General features: G+C 38.3%; 1 protein-coding gene across 1 annotated transcript in view; it reads right to left on the bottom strand.

Moving 5' to 3' along the window:
• Window positions 1–26,312, bottom strand: part of LAMA2 (laminin, alpha 2) — a 290,790-nt gene that overhangs the window by 18,114 nt on the left and 246,364 nt on the right. Inside the window, exons 48-57 of the mRNA XM_009880193.1 lie at window positions 22,652–22,811; window positions 18,959–19,083; window positions 16,167–16,329; window positions 13,927–14,071; window positions 11,520–11,658; window positions 9,822–9,833; window positions 7,317–7,437; window positions 4,927–5,090; window positions 4,872–4,884; window positions 3,337–3,485 (exon numbers count right to left, since the gene is read on the bottom strand). Of these exons, the coding sequence (XP_009878495.1) occupies window positions 3,337–3,485; window positions 4,872–4,884; window positions 4,927–5,090; window positions 7,317–7,437; window positions 9,822–9,833; window positions 11,520–11,658; window positions 13,927–14,071; window positions 16,167–16,329; window positions 18,959–19,083; window positions 22,652–22,811 (1,191 nt within the window). The remainder of the gene's footprint in view (window positions 1–3,336; window positions 3,486–4,871; window positions 4,885–4,926; window positions 5,091–7,316; window positions 7,438–9,821; window positions 9,834–11,519; window positions 11,659–13,926; window positions 14,072–16,166; window positions 16,330–18,958; window positions 19,084–22,651; window positions 22,812–26,312) is intronic.

Below are 26,312 nucleotides of genomic sequence, written 5' to 3'. Positions count from 1 at the left end.
CACCTAGTGGTCAGCAGGATGGGAACAGCATGGGGTCACGTTTTGTTTGGGCTCCCTATTTCCTGGTTTGTACAAGTTATTATCTTCTTGCTGGGGGACAGACACTGCCACAGACTGCTCTGGTTGCAGAATCAACCACAGATACATACTGTACACTTTTTAAAAAGATCTGGTTGGCTTTTTTTGTGGAAGACGGCAGAGTAGAAGAACTACTGATTGTTCATCACGTACTGATACAAGTGCTACAATTCTCTCTCATGGGTAATGCCCATGCTACAAGTTAAAGACAGAAGACAGTGTTAAGGTTGTAGGGAGGAAGGTAGAGGCTTCTGAAGCACAGCACCACTGGCAGATCAAGCCAAGTCAAGAAATGGGAAAAAAGAGCAAAGAGGAAAGGGGTAAATATGGTGAAGGGCATTATTCTGGTAAAAGCAAGAATCCAAATGGGAGAGAAAAGCTGAATGCTCTCACCTGCCAAAGCTACTGAGATGCATATGCTGCAGGTTTGTACCATGTTTAAAAGGAAACAGTAAACAGGACAGAAAGTGAAAAACTAGTTTACCAAGCTATATATTGTGTATACTGCGAAAGCAGTGTTAACGTAAGGGCTGTGGAATTGGGAGATGGTGGATACTTTTGATGGGTAACATATATGACACGGTATAGCAACAAGAGTCAAAAGTTTAACTGCTGTCTTTGGGACAATTTACCATTGATGTAACATAGAAAATCTCCAACTTCTGAACAAATCCAGCATAAGGTGGGCTGAGTTGCAAAGGGTGGATAAGAACTTCAGAATTTCTGATGAATGTAGAATGCTAGTTGGCATAATTACTTTATGTTGTTAGACTATATTTAATAGAATTTAGCCAGGAGAAAATCGGACCCCTCAAAAAGCTATATGTGTCTCTGATAAACTCTGATATGATTTATGAAGTGCAGTTTTTATTTCAAATGTATTACAGTCATGCAAAATTAAACATCAGGACCTAACTATTCAAGCGTCTTTGACTACAGTTAATTATCTAACCCCATCTGTAACTAAGTGGCTTGATTTTTTCGGTATTACTGAGCATCCTTACAAAATATCAGAAATAATCAGTTTCTGGCAAATAGCCTCACTTTTTTCAACGAAAATTATGCTGAACTCCAGTATTCTTCCTCAACAATAATTACAAATGTTAGCAAATTAATATTGAAAATATTAATTGAAAAGAGGCCAGTTTTCATATGCAAAACACTTGGCTTTGTTATTTACGCAAGTCCTAGACAGAACTGGATATTGACTTAAGCACCTGAGTTAGATAACTGTTGTACTACATGCAAATTGTCCAATTTCCTCATAGTTTTGGATGGGTTAATTTGCTATAGAAAGCTGTAGAGTAAGAAAGTGATTAATTTTTCAAATGGTTGGAGGAAGTGGGTATTAAAATACTTATTTTTTGGGACAATCTCTAGAATTTCCCCCGGACCCTTCCACAGCGGAAACAGAAAGAGAGAGATTTCTCTGGGGGCAGTTCAGAGCAAGAGATTAATTTAGGTTCTGTGAAGTGTCCCACAGAGGACACTTCTCTCCACTGACTTCAGAGGAAGTATAGGGAAATCAGACTGTCAAGACTCGAGTTATCCTTTGTGCTGCTGCATGGTAGTCATGGCTACCGATTGTCAATATTTTCATCAGTATGCAATATTTCATCTCATCTTTAGCCATTACCATAGTAAACATTTTGGCTCCAAGCAGAACTATACAATGATGTGCATTAGTCTTCAAGAGTATCCTATAATTACATTGGAAGAGAAAGAAAATACTTCATAATTATATGGACGATTATCTCTCTGAAGAGTTTTTAAAGGATGTTCCTCATATTTAATCAAATAAAGCTTGAGTTTGCCATGAGCAGAGGAGGGGCTAATCTTAATTTATAACTTTTCACATCCATTTCAGGTTACAGAAACTGCAGAGTTCAGACGATTTGTTCTGTAACAGAGCTACGTGAAAACACAGAGGTTTCATCTGAACAAGCATCATCACTGGATGGCATTGCGCAGCAATTGTGTCTTGATGTGCTCTCACAGGTCAAGCTACTGTACTTGATACATCACTGCATAAAAGAACTTTGTTGTTTAGAGCTTCTTATTATCATCTGCATATTTGTGTTCTGTCACAGTGACACAAAATGTTTTGCAAAATGCAGTCATCCATTTCCGAAATAACTTTTTCTCCCAAAGGATTTGCAGTTTTACCTCGAACTAGTCATTGAAGCTGGGGAGAGACATTGTCTGAAGGCATTATTTACAAGATGTTTTTTAATGATACAATAGCAATTCAGTCAGAAAATCATACTGACAAAGGACAAAGCAAAGCAGATTATAAAGAGGACAGAAGGGCACCTCTGGACTAGGCAGACAGGAATTGTTGCTCAAGAAAGCTGCAGTCCTGTCGGGGTAAGAGGGTGAAGCGAGTGTCCAGTGTGCTTGGATAAACGCATTTTGTAACACGCTAGATGTCACATCTTCTTTCTGATGTTGTTTTTTAAACAAAACAGAACAACATGGTGCATAGTGCACTAATCCACTGAATGTCTGGACAATATGTCCACATTCGTATGTCCAAATGTCCACAACAACCGCTACTTGGAACAAGGGCTATTCCAGGCCATAAATAATACTGACTGCCTCAGTCCTACACACTACACTGGTGCTGTTTCTTATCACTTCTTGAATGGAGAAGTGTAATTAGCATTTTTTTACAATGTCTAAGAAAAAGCAAAGGAATTTAAGTGAAATTCTGTTTAAAACAACATGGGCTGAGAAGGTCTGCAATGGCTTTCCAGCAATAAGAATGATCGCCATTTATCTGGGACTCCGTCATTGGTTTACCATATTTAGCTGGGCACTACCATAACCCAACGTATACACGCCAGCACAAAAAGGCTACAGGCTGCTGTGCTGTTCCTGTTTATATACTTAGAAAACGGTCTTTTTTTCTACATGTCTTGAAAAGGTGATTTACTGCACCACAGCAGCATTTCTCATCCACAGATTCGATTAATAAAATATATTTGCCAAGAACCAGAAGGTTAAAGATGCCAATTCAGACACATGCAGGTCTCTGGAGAAACATGCTGATAGCCTAGGAAAGCATGTAAACCCAGCTCTGCAGAATAATAAGCACTGTCAGAAAATAATTTCTTAGAATTTTTGGATAAGGATAGAATTACACTAAATTCTTTGCCTCAGCAGAAGCATTTACATGGATTGCTGAAGACGTCGGTATATTTGCTTTGTTGAATTAGCTGTGCTGTGTGGTCTGTAGCACTTTTAGGTATTTGTTACCCTTTAGCTCTTTCTATCCGGATGGAGTGTGCTCTGCCATCGTGAAACTCGCCAGCTTCTGGTCTGATGGTGATTCTGTGGGGATCCCGTACCCCAGTGGAGATATGCACTTCTAGCCGACCTCTGTTCAGGAACACTGCATAGTAGGCCTGCAAGGTACATGTTGGTATTAGAAGGCAAGTTACATTTGGAAAGAAATTATTTCACTCAATTGTATGTTAGTGTGCATGTTTTATTTTCTTACACTGTTTTTTAATTTGCTCACCATGGTCAAGATAACTGTAGTTTCAGTTCTGCTCCTGCTGTATTCAGACTCTCTTGCATTTTTATAATGAGGAATGGGTAAAATGAGGTCACGTTGGAAAGCCTCATCAAAAGGCTTGACTCTCTGCACACCTGTTTGCAGGGAAGGATGGAGACCTCTAACCTGCAATGCTTCTGATTTTTGCTGTAACAAGACCTGGTCTTAAACCCATCAAGCCGCAAATAGCATTGATCTCAGTGTGAGTTTTGCGTTTGGAGGGCTGGCAAATCATGCTAGTAGTTACTCTAGCAACCAATATTGTGTTGTAGCGGATTTCAGGATCTAACCTCCTGTTACTATAGCAATGAGTGTCATGCTCACTTCTGTGACCTGATGAGCTGGGTAATGATAAAGGAGCCCCTACCCTGAAGTTAATGTCACGCGGGTGAGCCATTACAATGTGTTGTCCCTGGAGCGTGTTCCTCCAGGTCACTGAGAGTTCTTGTCCAAAACAGACAGGAAGGAGAATAATGAAGTATAAATTCCCAAAAGTCCTGAGCAAAGAAAGCACCAAAATACTCTGTTTATCTCTGTTGTAGTATGGTCTGTCTGCAAGGTTTTTAATTAACCAAGATGTGAATAATTTCTAACAGCAATCGCACTTTTACCAGTTAGTCACTTGGACTCTGTAGGTACTTCCTCTGAACACACTGACTCTATCCTCTTCAGAAAAGATTTATACTGCAGGATTGTATTTTACGGGAGAGGAGAGGTTGGAGCACTCTTAAATCTTGTATCCCACATGAGTGATCCCAAACAAGGGGCTTATCTTGCACTGCTTTTAGCAGCTTTTTTTTTCTTGTTGTTCTCAGGGGAAACAGAATGATCCACATTTACGTCTATATAAACAGGAATGAGAGATGTTTCCAAGCATTAATAGTGCATAAGTAGTCCTCAGAATGAGTGAAGAACAGTATTCTCTAATATTTAGGTTTGATTCAAAAAACAACATGGAAGCATCTGTACGATAGAAAAACAAATCTGGGTTTTTTTGCAACAAGCAACGGATGCCCTTCTGTAGAGAAGAGAAAGAGTTACTCCACTGCAAAAAAACAATTCTGAGCCTCTATCAGATTCTCCATCAGATAAAGGATAACATTAGAAATATTTTATTCCCAAGCACTGAATTTTAATTGAAGTATAAACATCTGACAGTAGCGTGAAACTAACCAAGAGGAAGAAGTTCAGTATGATTGTGGAGTTTTTTTATCTTTTGCTAGGTTCCTCGTACCTGTCCTGTCTGTCTGCGCTTTCTCCTCAGAGGGGCAGCCTTCTTTCCAGTGTACCCACGCTTTCTCCTGGGGGGAACAACTGTGCCACTTGTGCCAAACAAGATGATCCCAGACTCATTCTTGGTGCTGAAGGAGAGGTTGATTTCTGTGCCCACATCAAAGGAGACAGGCTGCAGTTCCACAAAACCTGGCTTGGGGAAGCTAACTGTATAAATGTTCTGTCGGAAGAAGGGGACAGGAAAGTCCATTAATAGGATTAAAAGTAAGAGTATGAACACGCAGAAAGATTTCTTAAATAAAATAATAAACTATGTAGATACAACTAGTGTGAAGACATGGGAAGTAATAATAAACAGTAAGCAATTTACTTCTCGAAGTGTTGTGCAAACACTAATTTACCTATTTACATCTGGCATCATTAGAGTATTTCTGGAATCCTGTCTTACAGGAAGGCAAAGTTCCAGTCTTATTTCGCTATATCTTCTTAGATTAAAATAACTGCTCACAGGTGTCTTTTATATGAATGTTTTCCATGGAATTAATACAGTGGGATTTTTGCTTTTAAATCAATACGAACATAAACTAGATTCTATTATTCGTCAAATGTGCTCAGAAAATACTTCCCATTAATCAGACATTATTGCTTCATCATTATTGCTTCACTAAGCACCACTGCTTTCTTGATAACTCAGGCTCATAAATGAAGCCCTCACTGTGGATGGCCCAACTCTTTGGACATCGGTAGCCATTAACACAGTCTAAATAGTAGAATATGTCATCGAATAATAAACTAACGCATACTCCTGAAGATTTTCTGTAATCACTGCCAATTCTTGTACTCTTCCAGCCAGGAAAGACCAATCTATAGAAACAGTGACTTTTTCTAAAACAACTCATCATTTTTTAGTACAGCAGAACTGATTTCAGGTATAGAGATAATAGATTAAGCTAGCTAAAATAATTGCTGACGATTATCACCTTTCTCTGAAATCTGAGGGCATTTAAATAATTGAACATATATCCAGTCTTTATCTTTTGCTTATAGTTCACTTCTTTTCAATTATTGTACATATCCTGTTTTGTACAATGAGGGTATTTTATTTAATTCCCCAACAAAATTGTTAATTCAATTAGATTTCAAATACCGAAACCTTAAGAGTTACAAAATAATGTGAAAAACTAAGTTCTTTCTAAGATTCATAGCAATAGAAGAAAATCAACACAACTATCCTATTTGGGAAAGTATCGACAATAAATGCAGATATTTTTTGCTGAACCCAAATTTGTAAGATTTAAAAGCATTTGAGCAATCTGGTTGTTTACAGTTTAGCTTTGTCCCAAACCCAAAAACTTAAATATGGCCATCTCATGACAGATCCATCTACTCTAATACCCTGTCTGAGGGTTTTATTGCTGTGTGGTTTTTGCTCTGATGAAGACCAGAGATAGAAGTGATAAACACAGCAGAAGAGGGTACCCATCTTTATTTTGGCCTGACCAAGTTCCAGTCACTGCTCAAAGGAAATTTTTACTGTTTTGGAGAAAAATATTTGGAGAGTATTTGTTTAACAATAACTCATTTGGATTTGCTGTTGTGGTATCTGATAAGGAACTCTATATTATACATCTGCTTGCAAAACTAGCATACATTTCCAGGAAAGAAATACCAACTATTTATTGGGACATAAGTGTCATTGGAAATAGACTCTTCCATGGAAAATTACTATATTCTCTCTCAAACTTAGGACCAGATTCCTTGAATTTTATACACTTTGAAAGCCTGATAATTAGAAACAGCAACAATTGAAAATAAATAGACTTGAGGTGTATTTAAAGTTAAAATAATGACACCATTTCTGCACATTCTTAGTGATCAGTAAGAAATGTGCCTTCCAACTCAATGGTAGCTCATAACAGTAAGTACTTCACAGTTCCTACCCTGAAGGTGACTTTGTTTCAGTTACCCCCAAATACACGGTGATTCTCAAAGTACCTCAGGTTTTCTGTAGTGAATAATTTTATAATAATTTGTTCAAAGACAATAATTTAAATCCTTGGATTTTATACACGTCATAATTTTTTAAGATTTTTGCAATATTGTCAGTGCCTAATTCTATCCTCATTACTGTCAGTAACTCCCATTTTAGACAGCTGAAACAGAACTAGACCACTGGTAAGCATTGCAGAAAATCCTACACTTTAGAGATAGGGATATCACAACTGTCCAGGGATACTGTCCAAGAAGTTAGGATCTGGAAAATTGGTCTACTTGCTGATCAGATTCATTTGTCTTTCATCTTTTAAATATAACTGTTCTGATTTTCAGGTTAGAGCCCTATGTGTATCTGACTGAGCCTTATACAATTCATATGTTATGCCGTAAAATCAGAAACCAGAAAACATTTATACCCATTAAGACCAAAATACATGGAAGTCAGACTAACCTCTAGTGTGCATCCTTTGGTTAGACCAACAAAATCAGGACTACTCAATATATTATATGGTGTCCTTGAAATTTCAATCTCTTTGAGGCAACCTGTATATTTCTTTAAGATCACTTCAGGCCTAAAAAAAATTTAGAAGTACAATATATTTTCAAAAATAGAGTTTAGGGAGAATACAGTCAGCCAGACACACACACGCACTTTCAGATGCACAGATGCTTGGGTTTCGTTTTTTAAAAACACAAACATACACTCAAATGAATACATCTTCCCTTCTACCACCTATCAGCACATATTGCACTCTGCCTTCCATCACTCAAAGGTGTCATAGTAGATTCATCTAATCTCCAATTCACAACAGTAGTCTTTTCCATTTTTTCTTTCTTTTCTTTAGTGTTTTGTTTGGGGTGGGGTTTTTGTTTGTTTTTTTGTTGTTGTTGTTTTGGTGTGGTTTTTTCGTAAAGGGCTGCTGTGACCTTTGGTGTTTAAATGTAGTGAGCTATGAAATAAGTAAGTAGTTGTTCCTTAGGCAAAGCAGAAAGATATAAGCTAGAAAATCATAACAATAAGGAGAGACCTTAACTGGAAGACAGATGTTTCATTCATCTTTTTGCATGCTTCATCCTAGTGAAAGAGTAACTTCAGCAGCATACAAACATTTTTACACAGTCTTTGCCAAAGACTGAAAAAAAAAATTTTTTTTTTTTTTTTTTTGGTATGCTTTAGGAATTCTTTATGTGGACTGACATTCATTTTCTATGTATTTTATATTCCCAGTATCTTTCCTATGAAAACTGCTGCATATTTGCTTGTGAAATAGCAATATATTTGACTTTCTCAGGCAGTTAAAGAAAAACACAAACACTTGGGTTTGTTACAGAACCTAACTATCCATCCAAGACAGGAAAATATTGTAACAGAATTGCAAAGTTCCATGGTTTGGCTCATCAGCAGTTTGCCAGAAGAAATGAGAAAACCCCTGAAAGTAACACCAAAGCTAGCATGCTTGAATGCAAAAGTATGATTTCGCAGGCCTGGGAACACCAGAGTAAGACCACAACTGCTGGCAACATATGAACCAGGCTTGCAAGAAGAAAAGCCTTATAAAGTCACTTCAGAAAAAAAGCTGCCATTCATGCCATGGAGAGTAAACACCCCCACCCCCCCCCCAGAAAAGCACTAGTTAATGGGGGGGGGGGGGGGAACCAAACAAACAAGCACTTCAGCTCCCTGGAAGGAAAGAAAATATTTTAAAGAATATTAATTACAAAATAAAACCATTTTGCACAGACACAGTTCAGCTGCATGATTTGGTACTGAAAGCTATTCTTTGCATTATAGCCATCCTAGCAAGCGCAGTGGATTCTCTGGCAAATGTACATCCCCAAAAGTAAGCATCTGATTTACTAAAATAATCCATATTCTGCTTTATTCACAGTCATGTATTTCATTTCACTTTCATTTTTGGTTTTTTTTTTTTATTTCCTAGCTCTCCCCCAGTTCCTTCATAGCCTCCTCTTGCCAGAAGCAGAAGTTTTCCCATGCCATTGGCAGCAGCGCCCATAATCTTCTGTCTTTGCCATCCACAAACCATTCATTTTCCTACCCGCTTCCTGCCCTGTCCAGTTACAGACTGCCCTCATGCAACAAGCAGTCACTGCTATCCTATAATTCGCAACGCATAGGAACTCTACATCCTCGTAAAGACTTAACACCTGCTCAATGTGTTCCCGACTTCCTTTTTTCCCTTGTTCCCTTCCAAAGCACACAGAACAAGGTCCAAATTCTTTCAGATCTTGCACAAATTCTTGGCCTGTTTTTTTTTTTTTTTTCTTCCAAAATAGGATCAGTGTCAAGGGAACACAAGAAAAGGTTTCTGGAGCTTGGGAGGAAACAATCTTTCTCAGGATGGGGGCGGGGGGAAGCTGCAATTTTTGTAATTCGTGCCGGGCATTAAGCCACAAAAAAGTGGAGTTCAGTTTGTATCTGAGCATATCAAAGCAATAGCCACAGACATAAACAGTTTAGTCAGAAATAGGTGACCTCTCCTATCCCCCTGCTCTTAAACTCAGAAGCGGCAAATTTCGCCCAAAACTGCACCTGCCTTTCATACCCTCCTCAGCAACTACTTTGCTGCCTCGGAGCGCAGCGCTGCTCGCCCGACCTGGCACTACGTCGCCTTTGCAGGTCAGACCCAAACTCGGCGATGCGGCTCGCCGCTTCCCAAGCGTTCGGCTGTCATAAACAAACACAGCTGAAGTAAGCAGCTGTGCGAAGAAAATAAAAGTTGCTTGTGGAGGTGTGTGCGCAGCATGGAAGATGACGGTGTTAAGCACTTGGGAGCAGCTTTGCTTGTTGCAGCAGGAGCGACTCGCTGAATTAACAGCCTTAGCGTAACAGCTGGTATAAATACTGCCCACACGCTGCTTCTGCCTTGCCGCCTGTGCTTTCAAGCTGCACTTACTAGACACATGCAAGTCATGCAAGTAATCTGATTATTTTTACCTTGCTTTCATACTAGGGTGAGAGAGAAAGACAAAAAAAAACCAACAACAAACAATCAAAATTACATTAGTTGTAGCAAATGATACTTATTAGCAAGGTTCAAATTTTTCACAGTGAAGCAGATATACATCATTTACAAACAACACATAATAAAGGGTGAGATTCTATATACACTGTCAGGCTGTAATAATTAACAGAGTTACCCTGTAAACAGCTACCTTAAAAAGTAATATATCAGACAGCTTTTATAACTCGTTGCCATACTTAGTTGTGAGTAAAAGCAAACCATGTAAAAGAATTTGGCGGAACTGACACGACCTGATAATTACAAAGTCACGGGTACCTCAGCGCTCATTGTTTGCAGTAGCTCAGCTTTGCCCTAATCCCCCTTTCACAATTTTTTATTCTAATTTACCGTAACATTCATCTTGCCCCAGTGCCTGATGAATCATAGCTGTAGGCAAAATGGTTACCACAGGTCCAAGTATCTGTGGTACACTGATTTCCTAAGCAACCACAAAGGATTTACTGGAAGATAATTGCTCTAGACATTTTGTTATGCACTGGTGTGATTTCACAATTACATAATATAGTGATATATTTCATGAGTAAAATAGATCTTAGATCTTTTTATTGCTGGGTGATTTGACATCAGAGGTCAGTTATTAACCTAATGCATTAACAAATGTGTCCATTCTTTGAGTTGCAGAACAGCCTATAGACTAATCACAACAGTTCCTTGTGCACAAGACCACTTCAAGGCTGTCATTACGCCATGTAGCTAAAGCTGACATAGATTAATGGACTAGGTTCTGTGTTGTTCATCTGTTCATTGTGGCACAGAATTGTCTTGTTCTTGTCATTGCAGAAGTGCTGAATATTCATTAAAAACTGAAGTTTTTTGGTCTATTTAAAACCACATAATACAGTCACTACATTCAAGTATCTGTTATCCCATTTCTTTAGGTTATTAAAGCTTAAGTTAAAGATTATCAATAATATACAATATTTTAAAAATAAATACTGGGAATTTTATTTGTGTAAGAAATTTCAGATCAGGCTTCCGTGAAGGGAAAAGGTTGCCATGTTTCATTCTACTTGCATTAAATATATCAAGTATTGTATCATTTACTTTCATTCCTGAATATAGGAATAATTTAATCTAAGGAGTCTAGGAACTTATGTCTACAAATAATTTTAAATAATATCTAAACACGATATTTTTGTACTTACTGAAAATATACTGACACTGGCTATGCAAAAACATGCGTACCCATTTAACAGTAATCCCATGAGGAGTAGTTTGCAGTTCAATTCTACTCACAAGGTAAACACTTGTGCTTAATTTTGTGGAGGTATGGAGCCATTTGTCTAAGTTTGAAGTCACAAATACTATTCATCAAATTAAAAAATACTTAAAAAGTCAGCTACATCATGTTTTTTGCATAGTCTCATAAAGATATACTGCACCATTACTGCTGTTTCTATTGTATTTGTGTAATGTGAGCTGCGGGAAAGACAATGAAATACACGATGTATGCAAATAAAGTGTTAGTCTGCTATGGCAATATAGGGCACATTGGGAACTCACCATTCACTTATTGCAAGTGAACTTGAGAAAAAAAATGCAGAGAATAAGATTACACTGTGTTTACATCCCCGTACCAAAGGTAAAGAAATTGGTTTGAGCCACGTTACCTTAGATTTCTCAGGGTTGGCAATCCCCCAAAATATATTTTCTCATGCCCTTTTAGGTTGAGCCCGAAGTGGCTGCCAGTAGAAGTTGTTGCTATGGTCTCTTCTTCATTGGTGTCTATGTCTACAATTGATATGTTGGCTGGAAGAGATTTGAGATCAGTTTCAAAATATCAGACATGAACAATGATGTCTTAATGTAAGAAACCAACAGAGAAATATTTGGAAGGTTAGCAGGTGAGGGGAGAGGTAAGGAGCGTTGTATTTTGCAGTTAAGACACCGGATTTCCAAATTGTCAATTAAGGGCAGGGGAAGAGACCTGCACTTTCCTCTGTTTCCATAACAACCTGAAAAGCTAGCAATTCTGTATGCTTTATTTTTATATATTCTCTCAACCTGTTTCAGTTTGGTATGTTCTTTGTGTTGATGTAATTTGGAGCTAACACTTCAGGACAAATTCAAGACAGAAGAGATCATTTTACATTTAATTTGTGATTTCAGTCCGAAGGTTGTCACTTGAGCAGGATTTTTTAGTGTTAAGCATTGTCGTTATGTGCCTTAGAGATTGGTGATCAGTCACTCTAAACCATTTTCAAACCCACAGCTGTCAGTTGCTGTCACATCTAATCTCAGTCTGGGGTCAGTGATGTGCTACATACAACCATCCTATTTAAACACTTGTTCCATGTATGTTTTTAATGTATGGATTAACACAGAATATAAAGTTCAATGAGAGAGACAAGACACAGTGAAAAATACTGAGCAGTCCCCAAGGAAGAAAGGAATATTCAACGATAGGGATGCAAAGATTCTCCCTCCCTCCCTCCCTCCCTCCCTCCCTCCCTCCCTTCCTTCCTTCCTTTTTTTTTTTTTCTTCAGACAGTTAAATGCAAGAGATTGCTTATAATCTACGGGTTCTCCCCACCCCAAAGGAATGAAATGAACCTTTATTTTAACTAAAAAAGTGACCAGCCTGATTTTTGGTTCAAGATGGAATAGAGTGAGTTTGGAGATGAAAGACCTGTCAGCCTCTTAGAAGATTTCAAAGGGAGGACTGGCTGGAAGAGGTAATGTAGAATCCATGGAGGGGAAGGAGCAATGGGAGGATGGGAGGAAGAGTCTTCTCTGATAGAAGCTCTCCCCACAGTTGAGTCTCTTCTAGCAGCAGCTGACTAAAGAAATGCCTTAAAAGAGAGAAGGAATATGCAAAACCTGAAACCAAACCATTCTCCGAAGTGAAAGAGAATTGAATAGGGGATAGACTTTCCTGCTGTACCATACTGTAAACAGATTACTTTTCCTTTAATTTCTATACCTGTATCTTCTTTATAAACACATGATATGCTTGAATGGTATTAATAAATTACAATTCCATGACACTGTATTTTATCTTAATACCTTCTGAGTTAAGTATGAGCTAAGGTAACTGGCTAGCAACAAGGCACTCCTCCTCTAAAGGTACAGCATATCTACAAGGGAGAGCTGAGTTACTTTGGCCAGTGTCCCAGCCCCTGAGTTTACTTCAGCCAAATGACAAGAGGGTGGGTCCGTGTTTGAGATGCGAAGGTCAGGTAAAGAGCTGGCACTGCAGGGGCAGAGGAGGAAGAGTGTGTTCAGGGGTTCGTGGTGACCCTGAAGATTCAGAATGCAGTAAGACTTCGGGATACAAACGCACAGAGGATGTCATAGATGCCATAAATAAAATTAATTTGGCTGAGTTAAGATTCTACCAGTCCTAAAGCTAGATTAAAAACAAACACAAAAAGGGGTTTTGCCAGCATGACAGCCAGCATTCTTTGTAATCTTCACAAATGCCACCACTTCACATTCTGCACCAGTAGTACAGTACGCAGTGCACAGGTTAAAGAATTAGTAATACTTTTGAAGATGTTCTCGTTGTTTTCCATGCAGAGTCAGATCATGGCACACTGCATATCATTAGGGAATATAAAAGTTGTGTTTGTCTGCTGAGGTACTGTACTATCAGTACTGAAGTCATCATTTTTTTATGCGCTTTGGGATATGCTGAGCATGAGAGGACTGTATAGCATGAAAGCTATTGCTGTCCTAACAAAAATCACACAGATTTGTTTTACGATTTTGAACAACATCAGGGAACTGATGAAAAAGTTTCTTTTTTCCCCACTCAGAACCATTTTAGAATGTAATTTACACAACTGTAAAGCAGAATTATGCCTGAAAATTAAGCGACGTGTTCATAAAAGGCCTGTTTGACAGTGCAATCACTCACGTACAACTCAACACACCTGTAATTTAAGCAAAAGAAGTAGCTAAATCACTAGAATGTTATAATTCCAGCAATTTTGCACAACTTCCCCATGATTAGATGGTTAGCTGTACTGCACAGGTAACTGGGAAAGTCATGGTGTTGAAACCACAGGAACTCACCTTGCTTTTGAATTCTTGACAGGGTGAAAGATTTCCATTTGCCATCGTTATGATTTTGGTTGCTGATTACAGAAGCTGTGCCTGAACCGAGATCGTAGCTGACTTTTATATGGCCACCACTGAGTTCTACACTCATGAAATCCTTCTGTTAATGGAAAGGATTAGATACACAAATTATGATTCTTGTTCATTTTGGTAAGAGGCATATGACATTAAATAAACACTTTCTTTTCCTGCGTGACAACAGACACTTTTTTCAAGTTTTTAAAAAATCTACTTAGGCATTTACTGCCCAGGACTGTAATGTACAAAATTCTACTGCCAACAAGTTCTTTTTCCCCCCCTTTTATTCTCCTTTGGATTGCTAACTTGGTTGGAATCTTGCTAAAAACTTAGCTGGAGTTTTGATGGGGTGTCTGCACTTTTATTTTCTTAGATTGAAGACAGAAATACACATTATAATTACTTGAAACTAATATTTAGCCTTGACTGTATGCCTGTACTACAGGTAGTGCATTTACTACACACCTCAGCTAGATTTAAACTTGCCAGGTAGAAAAAAAAGAATAGTAAATATGGTAAAACAGGTTTGTTTTACCGGGGTTTCCAGAGAGTAATCTGTACTGATGTAGCAACAGAGAGCTATGAACTGTTATTCTCATCAACCACTGACACAGGTATTTAAGCAGTAACTGGAGATGGTTGACTGGATCAACAGTATGCACTTCAGTATCTACAGAAAAACACCTGGCAGGATACAAAGAGCAAAACAAATAGCCAAGGAACTGGATAGCGTGAAAAGCATTAAGTAAGCAATGATGGAACTACATCCCAGGACACAAATGTTCCAGAGAAACTTTAAGTTTAATTATCATTTTGCTCATGGCCAGTTCCACCTGTACTCAGAACTAAGGAGAATGAAAATACTTTACCATGTGCTGACTACTTATGTAAAACTGTGATAGTAATGTTATGTATAAGAACATAAATTTATGTTAAGAAAAAAAGAGTCAAATTTAACAAACTCAATATTCTAAATGCTTATGCACGTCTATGCATGCATCACTAGAGAAATCATCTTCAAAGTTTTTATACAGTAGGACAATATATTAAGAGACAAATTGTGTCAGGGACCAGTTGCCTTCCAGATCCCAATGTTTTTCAGAAGTTCAAGTACATATTTTTTTCTAGAAGGTGACATAAATGAATAATAATTATACAAAACAATTATACAAAATCATTTAAAATAATTACATTAATTATACTTCAATATTCAATTATGAAAATTAATTAGAAAAACTACGCAATTACTTAATTATCATAATAAAATGTTATCTTTTACTATAATCAGTCAGAAGGAGCACCCTCCTCCTTGACAATTCCAGCAATTCTGATAATTTTCCCAAAATACAGGAATCTGAAAGAAGACTGATTTACACAAACACGGTTTTGTAAAATAGTGAATGCTGAGTAATTCTTCAAGACATCTGTTGGAACTGCTGTACATAATTTCTGGCCTGTATGACAAGGCTAAGGAAAGGACCCTCTTCCCAGTCAGGTGTGCAAATCAATCTGGATCAGAGATGCTGAAGCTGAGTTACTCCTGATTCATGTGAGGATCTGGTCAGATGTCTTTATAAATAACTTCTCCCTGTTATCCACACACGTTTGATAGTGTGTGTGAATAAAAATCTTGAACAGATTTATAACTAATGTTTCTATTCTCTAATTTAGCTGTAAAAAGCACCATTTGTAGACCTGGTAAAAACATCATCACCATGACATCCTGTTTGTTGCACCATTCAGTTCCCCTTTAATGCCACTCACATTAAACACAAACTTTTTCTTTGTATCAGTAGGACTTCTGTCTAAGATTTGTCTCTTCCCATATTCTCCCTGCCCTCACACTATGACATTTTAAACTGTGAACGTACAACCACAACTGAAAATATTTGCACAGCTAAACATTTGGCATAAATGAAAATTAATTAATAGTTTCAGAAAAGCTGGAATTCCCCTCAGTCTAACATAATGCTGCCAGTCAGTAAACACTAGGTAGGCAACTTCCACACTATAACATTGTCTTCATTTGGACAGCAGTGAAGCATCATATCAGGCAACATCATACCAGGACAATGTTACATTAAATTACTATTTGTTTTCATAATATGATGAATTCAGCCGCTGCAAAGATGGTATGAGAGCTGGAAGGAGTGTGGAGGTTAGCTGGTTGTTCTTACCAAGTCATCAGTAGCAAGGTACATCAGGAGGGCGTTCGATGAGAAGGTCCTGAATTTGAACATGACTGTGGAAATATTGGGGTTCCAGCGAATTGGGCGGCTCACCATGGCGTAGCTGTCACCATCGAACTGGACCGTCCCCTCACCGTCTGCCACCTGTGGACTGAAAAGAGGCAATTCCAACCACTTTCCTTGCCGTGTGAGGTTAAAAGAAAAAGACGGGGAGGGGGGAGGGGCTATTGGAGTCAAGGGACACCTCTTGGGAGTCTTCCTGAACTTGGTTTGATTTCATATCGAAGCCCTGTTCTGACAAGTGGCGTTGTAAGGTCAGCTCACCGCTTGTCCAACACAAAAGCACATCTGGGAGGAAGATGGAAGAGGAATATGTCTCGTATATCTTATGGTCTGTAATGATTCATTTTGCAATCCTCAATGTAGAATAGCATTATGTACTCTTTCATCTTGTAATCAATCTTGGTTTTGCTATCGTTAGTGATTTTACAACTGAAAACTGAAAACCCCGGAAACCATGATTCTCTGTTTACCCACAAATTACAAACATCACAAGAGCAGAAGCGTCAGTCCCTGCACAGTTTTTGGCATTCCTGTCATTACAAAAAAGAAAATATCAGGCCTTGAGTTTGTTTGATATGATTTTTATGATAGACTCTTTGTCCATTTCTGTCACACAGACCAGATATAGCTGCAAAACGGCAATCTTTTGGTTTAATCACAAACATAACTGAATTTTAGTATGGGACCTACATGCGAAATATTGGCCAGGAACATATTTCCCATTTATCTTGGCATGCATACAAGGACCTTGAATGTATCCTCTCACCTTCCATAGCTACATTTAACATTTAAGTTTTTGCAATTAGATTTTGCAGAACAGGGCTCTTTCTGGTACTGGAACAATGGGTTAAGGTAAAAGGTAGCTTTTAATGTGGTTTTCTAGAAATCTCAAATTTAGTATTCTTTTTTTTTAATCTCCCTCCAAGCAAGCAGGTCTACACTATCACTAATGAATAGGAGAATTAAATTTAGGCAGAGATGCGCATAAAGGTTTAAGCATTTCCATTAGGAGCTGCTTAGAACTGAAATGCATATGTCCATCACGATGCTGTTTAAATTTCTACCTAAGTGTCCAGGGCCTACATTTGTAGTAAAGGAAATCCTCTGGTATTTCCAAAATTGCTTAAGATCACAACTGGAATTTCCATCACTTTCAAAGGGCTACGCCTTAGCATGTTGTCAAACCAGGCTGCTAGTTTGAAAACTTGCCTACTCTTAAGTTCCTTAGCTGGGTCTACAATTATTTTACCTAATGCTGCATGAGCTCTATACCATACACTGATACTGCCAAATTCACTGAAAGCCAGGAGCATTTAAGAGAACAGTGCTGCTTTCATGCAGTGGGTCACTGTGAAAGCCACAAACAACGATGTGAGAGACCCAGATCCTGTCTTTACGTGATAATTCCCAGGACTGTGCTGCAGTATCAGGTGGTCCCTCAGCTTTTGAAGGTGAGGCATGGCACAGGAAAGTGTTTGAGATAAGTGTGGTGGGAAAGAGGAATGCCTGTCACAGCTCTCAAAGGCCAAGGACACACCTGGAAAGGAAGTAACTTATGTTGTTTTAAAATTTCCAAAGAGAGTTAAAAGCCTACATATGTGAATCCTGATCTTGCCTGGATGGACCATTTACCCTACCTGTAACCACAGGTCACTGACAGGGACAGGATTTCCCATTCTCTTTTGAGAATGGAAACACCTTTCTCTTGTGGGGGTCTCTGCTCACTACACTGGTGGCTGTGAAAGCCACCTTGAGGCATCTGACTCTGCCCCACACTGCGTAAGAGGTACAGGCACCTGCTCCACAGCTGTCCATGAGCCGAACTCACTCCCACTTTGGATCTCACTCCCTCTCACGTTTTGACTCATAGAATCATAGAATCACTAAGGTTGGAAGGGACCTTTAAGATCATCAAGTCCAACCATTAACCTACCCTGACAAAACCACTGCTAAACCATGTCCCTAGGCACCACATCTACCCCTTTTTTAAAGACCTCCAGGGATGGAGAATCCACCACCTCCCTGGGCAGCCTTTTCCAATGTCTAATAACCCTTCCAGTGAAAAAATGTTTCCTAATATCCAGTCTAAACCTCCCCTGACATAACTTGAATCCATTTCCTCTCGTCCTATCACTTGACACCAGGGAGAAGAGGTCAGCCTCCACCTCTCTACAACCTCCTTTCAGGTAGTTGTAGAGGGTGATAAGGTCTCCCCTCAGCCTCTCCTCCAGGCTAAACAACCCCAGTTCCCCCAGTCGTTCCTCATAAGACTTGTCCTCCAGACCCCTCTCCAGCTTTGTAGCCCTTCTGGGGACATGCTCCAGCACCTCTATGTCCTTTTTGTACTGAAGGGCCCCAAACTGAACAAGTACTCGAGGTGGGGCCTCACCAGTGCCGAGTACAGGGGTATGATCACTTCCCTAGTCCTGCTGGCCACACTAATCATCATGGTTACTGGTTAGCAGTCTCTCCATCACAGCAGTGTTACACTGTCTTAATTCTATTAAGACACCAACCACGTTTTTGACCCAGATTGGGTGCTTTCCCTCTTGGTGTACTTGCAACACCTCTCAGCATTGCATACAGGTCACAGCTGTCTACTGTAACTTGATGGCTGCCGTGGAAATTCCTTTTTTTCCTGCTGCTTACCACAGAAGGCAGCGTCACCACAGACAGGTTCACAAAGGAGCATGAGAAGCAGTCAGTCCGTTACCTACCTGACAGCACACCCTTTGCAGTCACCTTCAATATCCCTGAAATTCCACAGTCCTATGGGCTTGCTGTCTAGAAAGGTCTCACCCATGCAGCCAGTGAAGGTGGTGACTCTTACAGCATCTGACTTCTGCAACAAAAAATGCAAATCTCATCAGAATTCAATCTGAAGTGATCTACTGTGTCTAAAATCAAAACTGGTATGAAAATAACAAGTACCAGAAGATGCTTCTTATTATTTTAAGTATAAATAGCAATAATTAATCTGAAAATTCCTCCTATTAAACAACTGATCAGCTTCTTATTATTTTAAATATAAATAGTAATAATTAGTCTGAAAAGTCCTCCTATTAAACAGCTGATGAGCAAAAATGTGGGCTAAACTTTGTATCAGTCAATGTGGAAAAGCCTGTTTATTTGAGACTCTGGGGAACACCTAGGCAGAACAATTCCTGGAGAAGAAGGAGCTGCCCTGGCTTCCACGTCACCCTCAGCTTTCCTTGCTATTCAGAGAGCTGCCTTGTCCCACTTGTTCAAGGTCTATCTGGGTTTTTGTTTAAGACTTCATAAGAAGGAGTATGAGGAATCTTGCCTGCAATACAATAAGCAAAATATTTCTACTGCATTTAATGCTCAAAAGCCTGGCGTTTGAGCAGATCATGCAAGATAAAAGACCAACTGTGAACTCAACTGGCTACACCTGTAAAGTTCATGCTAAATTTTGGATGCAGAAAAAAGTGCAGATGGCAAAGCAATTGAAACTCATATCCCATCAAAACTCATTAAGCTAGGGTCATGCACATGGGGTAATGCTCATTAGATTATAACACGGTACCATGATCAAGGTAGTGAGATTTGACAGTACACAGAGTACTCAACTCAAAATTATCCTTCTAAAAATACCTAGTTTCATTTAAATTTCACTTCATCAATATGAGCTGATTGAAAATCTATATACTTAGCTATTTGAAATAGACAAGCACCTGCTGTTTTCCATACAGCAATTATGAATATTAAGATCTTGCACGAGAATATAGAGAAGTGCAACTTGAAAATATTCAAGGAAAAGTATGACTCAAAAGACTTAATGTGTTGGTGATATTTCCCAGGGTAATTGGGAAGGTTTTAATTAGCAACAAGTATGAACTTAATGTCACTTCTGAGAAATTCATGACATCTAAGTATCATAGTCTTCTACTCAAGTCAGATGAAAGATGTTTTTAAAAACTGAAAATGAGCCTTCTTTTTGAATACACTGCAAAGATGCAGGCAAAAATGGATGTGGACAGAATCCCAGGACAAATCTAAAGCACTCCAAAACCCAACAGTATGATGAAGCAAATTTCTGAGACTAAGATTGAAAAAGTATCAGTGACCTTGATAAATGTCCAAAGAGCTACGTGGTTTTAGAAGAGTCTCAGTTAAGGTCTTCATTTTTTGAGCCTGACAACTGTACCACACGATGACAAAAATTTGCAGAAAAGTAAAATCGTCCTTTATCTTTTAATTCACAGACTGTGTCTGAACAGAGCAAGTCTGATAGTGTTTTAAACCCTGAATTGCAACTATGCCAGCCATACCAAACTTACAATACACTACCTTCCTACCTCTGCCCTTGTCTTTATTTACTTGGAGAAAAAAAAAAAAATCAGGATGGCTTTCCTGACCAAGATGAAAAAGTGAAGAATTCTCCAGAAAACACCTGCAGAACTCTTATTGAGGTTGAAAACGGCTGTTCTGGCATCAGACTTATGCAGCATCCACAATTCCTGTTCCTGTTCAGCATCGCACCTCATACTTGATCTTAGGACTGTTACGTGCTATATTGTGCTCACTACCCACCTCTGACTCACTGTATCAAACTAAAGAAAAAAAAGGAAAACATTCAGGAAATGGTTCAGATTTAAACGTTACTGTGTTCCAGGTCCTCTTGTTTACCATGAAACATCAAGAGCCCTTGAAATCTTTGGGGTTTACTATGGAAATTAGGAGTAGGCACAACACTACTTTATGCTGTGGCACAGAACAGCTGTTGCTGAATTTCTGTATCATCTTTGATTCTCTGGATTCTTCATGTAAACAATCCCACCGTCCATGTTTCCAACAAAGATGTTAAACAGCACCAGTCCCAATACCGACCCCTGAGGAACACCGCTCGTCACTGGTCTCTCCTCGGACATCGAGGCATTGACCACAACCCTTTAAGCGCAACCATCCAGGCAATTCCTATTCCACCAAGAGGTCCATCCATCAAATCCATTTCTCTCCAATTCAGTGACAAGGATGTCATGCGCTACAGTGTCAAATGCTTTACACAAGTCCAGGCAGATGATGTCAGCTGCTCCTCCCTTATCTACCAACACCGTAACCCTGTCGTAGAAGGCCACTAAATTTGTCAGACATGATTTGTCCTTAGCGAAGCCACGTTGGCTGTCACTGATCACCTCCTTATTTTCCACATGCCTTAGTATAGTTTCCAGGAGGATCTGCTCCATGATCTTGCCGGGCAGAGAGGCGAGAGTGACTGGCCTGTAGTTTCCCAGGTCTTCCTTTTTTCCCTTTTTGAAAATGGGGGTTATGTTTCCCTTTTTCCAGGGGTTGTAATGTCAATGTAATCAAATTTGTTACCAGTGAAAACAACAGTAGAAACTAAAACTTACCCGACATAACAAAAATCCAAGAATGAAAGAAAGTTGAGAAAAATTATTAGGTGTGGGAGATAAAGTACCTCTCCTTGGTTTATTTCCATTCCCTTTGAAAAACATATCAAAGGGACAGAGAACAGAAAGCCAGTGAGGCCATTCTGGTTTTGTAAGGGTCACTAATCTCTTCAGTATCACTTTTAGCAACTGATGATTCATTAATTTTAGAAAGCAAACAGCTTTAGTTGCCCCTAGATAGAAAGCTGGAAGGTAGAGAGCAAACCTTTGTTTAAGGCTGTAAGGTGAACATAGAAAAAGATGGCAGAAAGTCTGCTTTATCTAATACTTAATTCTCCAAGAAATTCTTCAATTGACTTCCTTGACTATTTGCCATATGAAAACAAATGACATAAAAAAATGTGCATGGCAGTTATTTACAACCTTAAAGTTCAACAGGAAACGTCAAAATTCATTGCATCTGCATCTTCCAAACTTGAAAATGTTCGTGATTTTTTGTGGATCTATTTCAAATCAAGCAAGAGTGTGCAGCCGTGAATTCTACTAATATGGACTCACTCACAATTTCCTAGCCCAAAATCTCATGACATTTTCTCCTGTTCCTATGAATCCTAGTCCATCAGGTGTATCTCAGTTAAGTTAGGTGGCAGTTGTATAAGTCTTACTTTTTTTTTGTGTGCAGAAGCCCTGAGTTATGAACCTGACCAAGTTCTTAATGAAGTTACCTGGCTCTGCTCCAAAACACATGGATAGCTTTGAAGCTAAAGCCAGACTTCAAGTCACTGATTTCAAGCAAGTGGAATCTACATTTTCTACTCCCCTTGTAGCTTCTGATTTTGTCTGTGTCAGTCTGGAAATGGGCACCCACACTATTCTTTGTAAGAAAGGAATATGTCTATCCACATACTCCCAAACCAGAACCATCTAGAAAGGTGAACTTTCTATTCATATTAAGGTTTACTATTTTTGCTGTACGCCATAACAAAAAATGCCCACATAAATAGCCAGTTAATACACCAGCACCAGACAAGACATTACCTTTATTTTTCCAGTTAAACCACCAACAAACAGCATGGCATTAGCATCTACATCCAGAATGGTGTATCCAGGTGGAGAGACAGCACTGAATGTGGCTGGCACAATGCTGGCTTTAGGACCATCCAGAGCTCGCACTGATATTGTGCCATTTTTCCCAGTCCTAGAGATTTTAACAGAATAATTTAAGCATACAGACTCAGTAGTTAAACCAAACATAGGAAAAGTCTATTTTAGATGGTATTTTTTAATAGAAGCATGTATTACTGATTCGATTATGTTCCATTTTGATACAAATTAATAGACGCTGATGCCTGCATAAGTTAAAGACATGATCACAGAACAACTTGTTTTTTTCTCAGTGTCCATTTTGAACAATATTCACTATACAGGTGAAGCAGAACTTTGACTACAAAAAAGAAGCTGCATTTTTTTTAATTATTGTGTTGAAATTAGTGTTAAATAGTTGTTGCTTGATATAACAAATGATGCAGGCAAGGTTCCAAAATAATTTTCTGAATTTAGATTAGATTTGAACTGAAAGGAATGATCATGTGACAAAGTACTTCAATTTGCTCATTATGTTTATGAATGTTACCTCATTGTCCTCTATGAACTGTATCAAATACTGGTGGTAAGAAAACCAAAAGAATTTACCATTTGTTAATAGTTTCTGCAGCAGTTCGTTTCCTACTCTTTAAGTTATATTAACGTAGTAACTGGCACGGAGAGTTTGCTGACATTTTTACAATAGAAGGAACAGAAGGTGGAGAGAAATGATTCCCCCTAGCCTTTCAGGTATATAGAAAGTTATTTCAAAGGAAACTTGAATAATTTTGAATCTTTTGCAATAATTTGCTTAATATTACCTTCGCTTACAGGAGCATAGGTAGTAGCTTTCCATTGAAAGCTTACTGCTTATTTAATAGAAGTAAACTATTAGTCATCTATAATCACATCATAAATTAGTGTTTCCTCCCAGACAGATGGACCATAATTAACACACATAATTTCCTATGGGGCCATCATATAACTGTAGAAATAAGCATGGAGTGTGACCCAAATCCTGTCATGTGCAGATGAAGTATCTAGTATGTGTGGTGGAGGAGTTGCTGGGAGACAAGGTAGGCAGGGGGAGATCACATACTGTGGTTTTATGGATAACTTTGGAAATTGCTGCTTTATCTCATTTTTAATAGGATGTTGGATTTCCCATGACCATTGTCATGTTAATTTGGAAATTTCTAACATGGATGCCTGATCTTGCAACCCTAACCAGCACTAAAGCATTCAGCATGGACACCAATATTGCATGGAACTTTTCTAACTTATATGTTTGATAATGCAGAAATACACTATTTTAAATAAAACTTACTTCCTTTTTCCATAACAGTTTACAAAGAGTGTATACCAACCAAGAGTGACTACCCATGTTTTAGACTACAAGTGGTATTTCACTGGCTACCTGATTAGACTCTAAAAATTGCTCAGTACCTATTCTTAAGCCAGACAAAACAGTTTTTTCTCAGAAAACAGATTTTATATCTAATTTGTGAAAAAGGTTTCTAGGGAAAGGAAGGAAGCCAATTAAATAGAAGTGATAAAATTCACCAAAAATTTCCACATGTAGCTTTTCTACATGAAAAGTTACATACTCATCCTATCAAAATACCATCAAGTCACAGCCAGAAACTAAAAAAAAATAAATACCCCTTTGATTTTCTGAAGTCGTGAACTTTGCTGCATGCAAAGATGCAAAATTCCTTTTTTGTCTAATTGGAAGAAAAGAAAGATTGGCTTGGGGTATTGAAGTAACAAGCAAACTAAAAGTTAAAAGCAGTACCTTTCAGGAAGAATTGTCATTTCTGTTAAATAAATTTTTACTTGAAGAACTTACGTTTAGAGCACAGCAAGGAACACTGCATAACTTAGGTTACTGAATATGCTAAATGAAGTCATTGCTATCCTGCACTTACAGAATTCTTGGATTTAAGACTATTCATTTTATGTCTAAAAAACACTTTTCAGAAATTCCTTTGGCTTGGAACCTATTACCCCCCAAAAAGAATGAGTTGAGTGTTTTCTTATGAAATAACAAAGAACTGGAAAAAAAGCCACTTAAATTAAAAAAAAATAATAATAAAATTTAGTTGAGACATTTCAGTTTTGACAATCTTTCCTCAACTGTGAAGCAGGGTTCCAAAGTAATTTTGAGGGTTTCCAATCAATGGGGAATACCTTTGTAGATCTATGCCATCTTGTCTACTTTGAAGTCAGGGATCTTAAGGCTTTCAATGTGAAAAATACATATTTGCAAAAAAAAAATCACTGGAGGTCTTCAATTACCCACCCATACCTTGATCTGGCAGGTCTGGAAACCACATGGATGGGACTCTCAGTATTCTAGGGAATCTCCTCAGTGACCTCTGGGCTATGTGGACATGTAGTGGCTCCAAATCATTTTAAAGAAGTTGGCTAAAGCCATGCACGTTATTCTAAAGGATTTTTTTAAATTTTCCTTTTAAGGACAATATTTTACCTTGTATTCCAAAATCAACTGAATGCTAAGTAGATAGCTTTCATGCAGCAGAATTCCAAATATTCACTTTATTTTTTTCAGAAAGTTTATTGATGTGAAGCCTTTTAAAGGATAAAAGTTCTCAACGTAGTAATTGTTGAAAGACTAACAGTTGCTAAAGACATTTTTTTAAACTGTTTAAGTTTGATGCTCTGTGAAAGAAAGTCATTGGCACTTTCAATCTATATTGTGCTGAAATCAAGACTCCAGTTTAAAAACATCAAAGTTCAATAATGCAGAAGTCACTGAGCAGATTGACACTTTTTAGGGTGTCTAATATGTCACAAATAGCACAGATGTCTTTCATCTTCAAACAGACTGAAATGCTAACAATGGAGTCCTTCCATAAATAATTCTCTCTTACTTAGGGAGGACAACTGAGCTTGAAGAAAGAACTTGGCTAACTCGACAGCAAAAAGACATTACTATCCTGTGCACGACAAGTCATCAGGTTAGAAGATATTGTTTTACTGATAGTCAGGTCTTTCAAAAACTGGTGGATTATAGAAGATGCACCAGCACTTTGTGGCTGATCATCTGAAAAATTTAAGTAATGTCATGCATACAGGGTTCATTCTTTAGGAGATGCATGATGTAAATGAGATCTTTTGCAAGTCACAAACATTAGATTACAAAGTACCATGTAGAAACCTCTGCTCCTTGACCCCTTGAGAGCAAAGAAAATCTTAATTGGAAAGTATGGCTTAGATTTGCCATCGTAGTTTAAAACTGAATTCTTGCTGAGCTGGGCTTGATGTGTCCACAGTGAACTTGTGATTCATGTGTCCTTTGTCCTTAAAGGAAGGGTGATGCTTAAACTCTGTCATTAACAATTAAAACAATGGTAATACTTAAATCACACCTGATTAAAATCACAACTAATCAGGTTTGGCTCCTAATTGCTGAAGTCAAGTGACATAGTTTCACTGATCTAGCGAGTCTCAAAAATATTGTCATCTATTTGACTGCTTCACAAAATTGACATTATTTGCATGTTTCAAACCTGCTTTAAATCATTTTGTCACAAACTGTTATGCCAGATTTTCCACTGTTAATTGATACTTGAATTGATTACCGTTCTTGGTG

Source organism: Charadrius vociferus, unplaced genomic scaffold (genome assembly GCF_000708025.1).
Source record: "Charadrius vociferus isolate BGI_N301 unplaced genomic scaffold, ASM70802v2 scaffold82, whole genome shotgun sequence".
Classification (NCBI taxonomy): domain Eukaryota; kingdom Metazoa; phylum Chordata; class Aves; order Charadriiformes; family Charadriidae; genus Charadrius; species Charadrius vociferus.
This window is presented reverse-complemented; position numbering and strand designations above follow the sequence as displayed.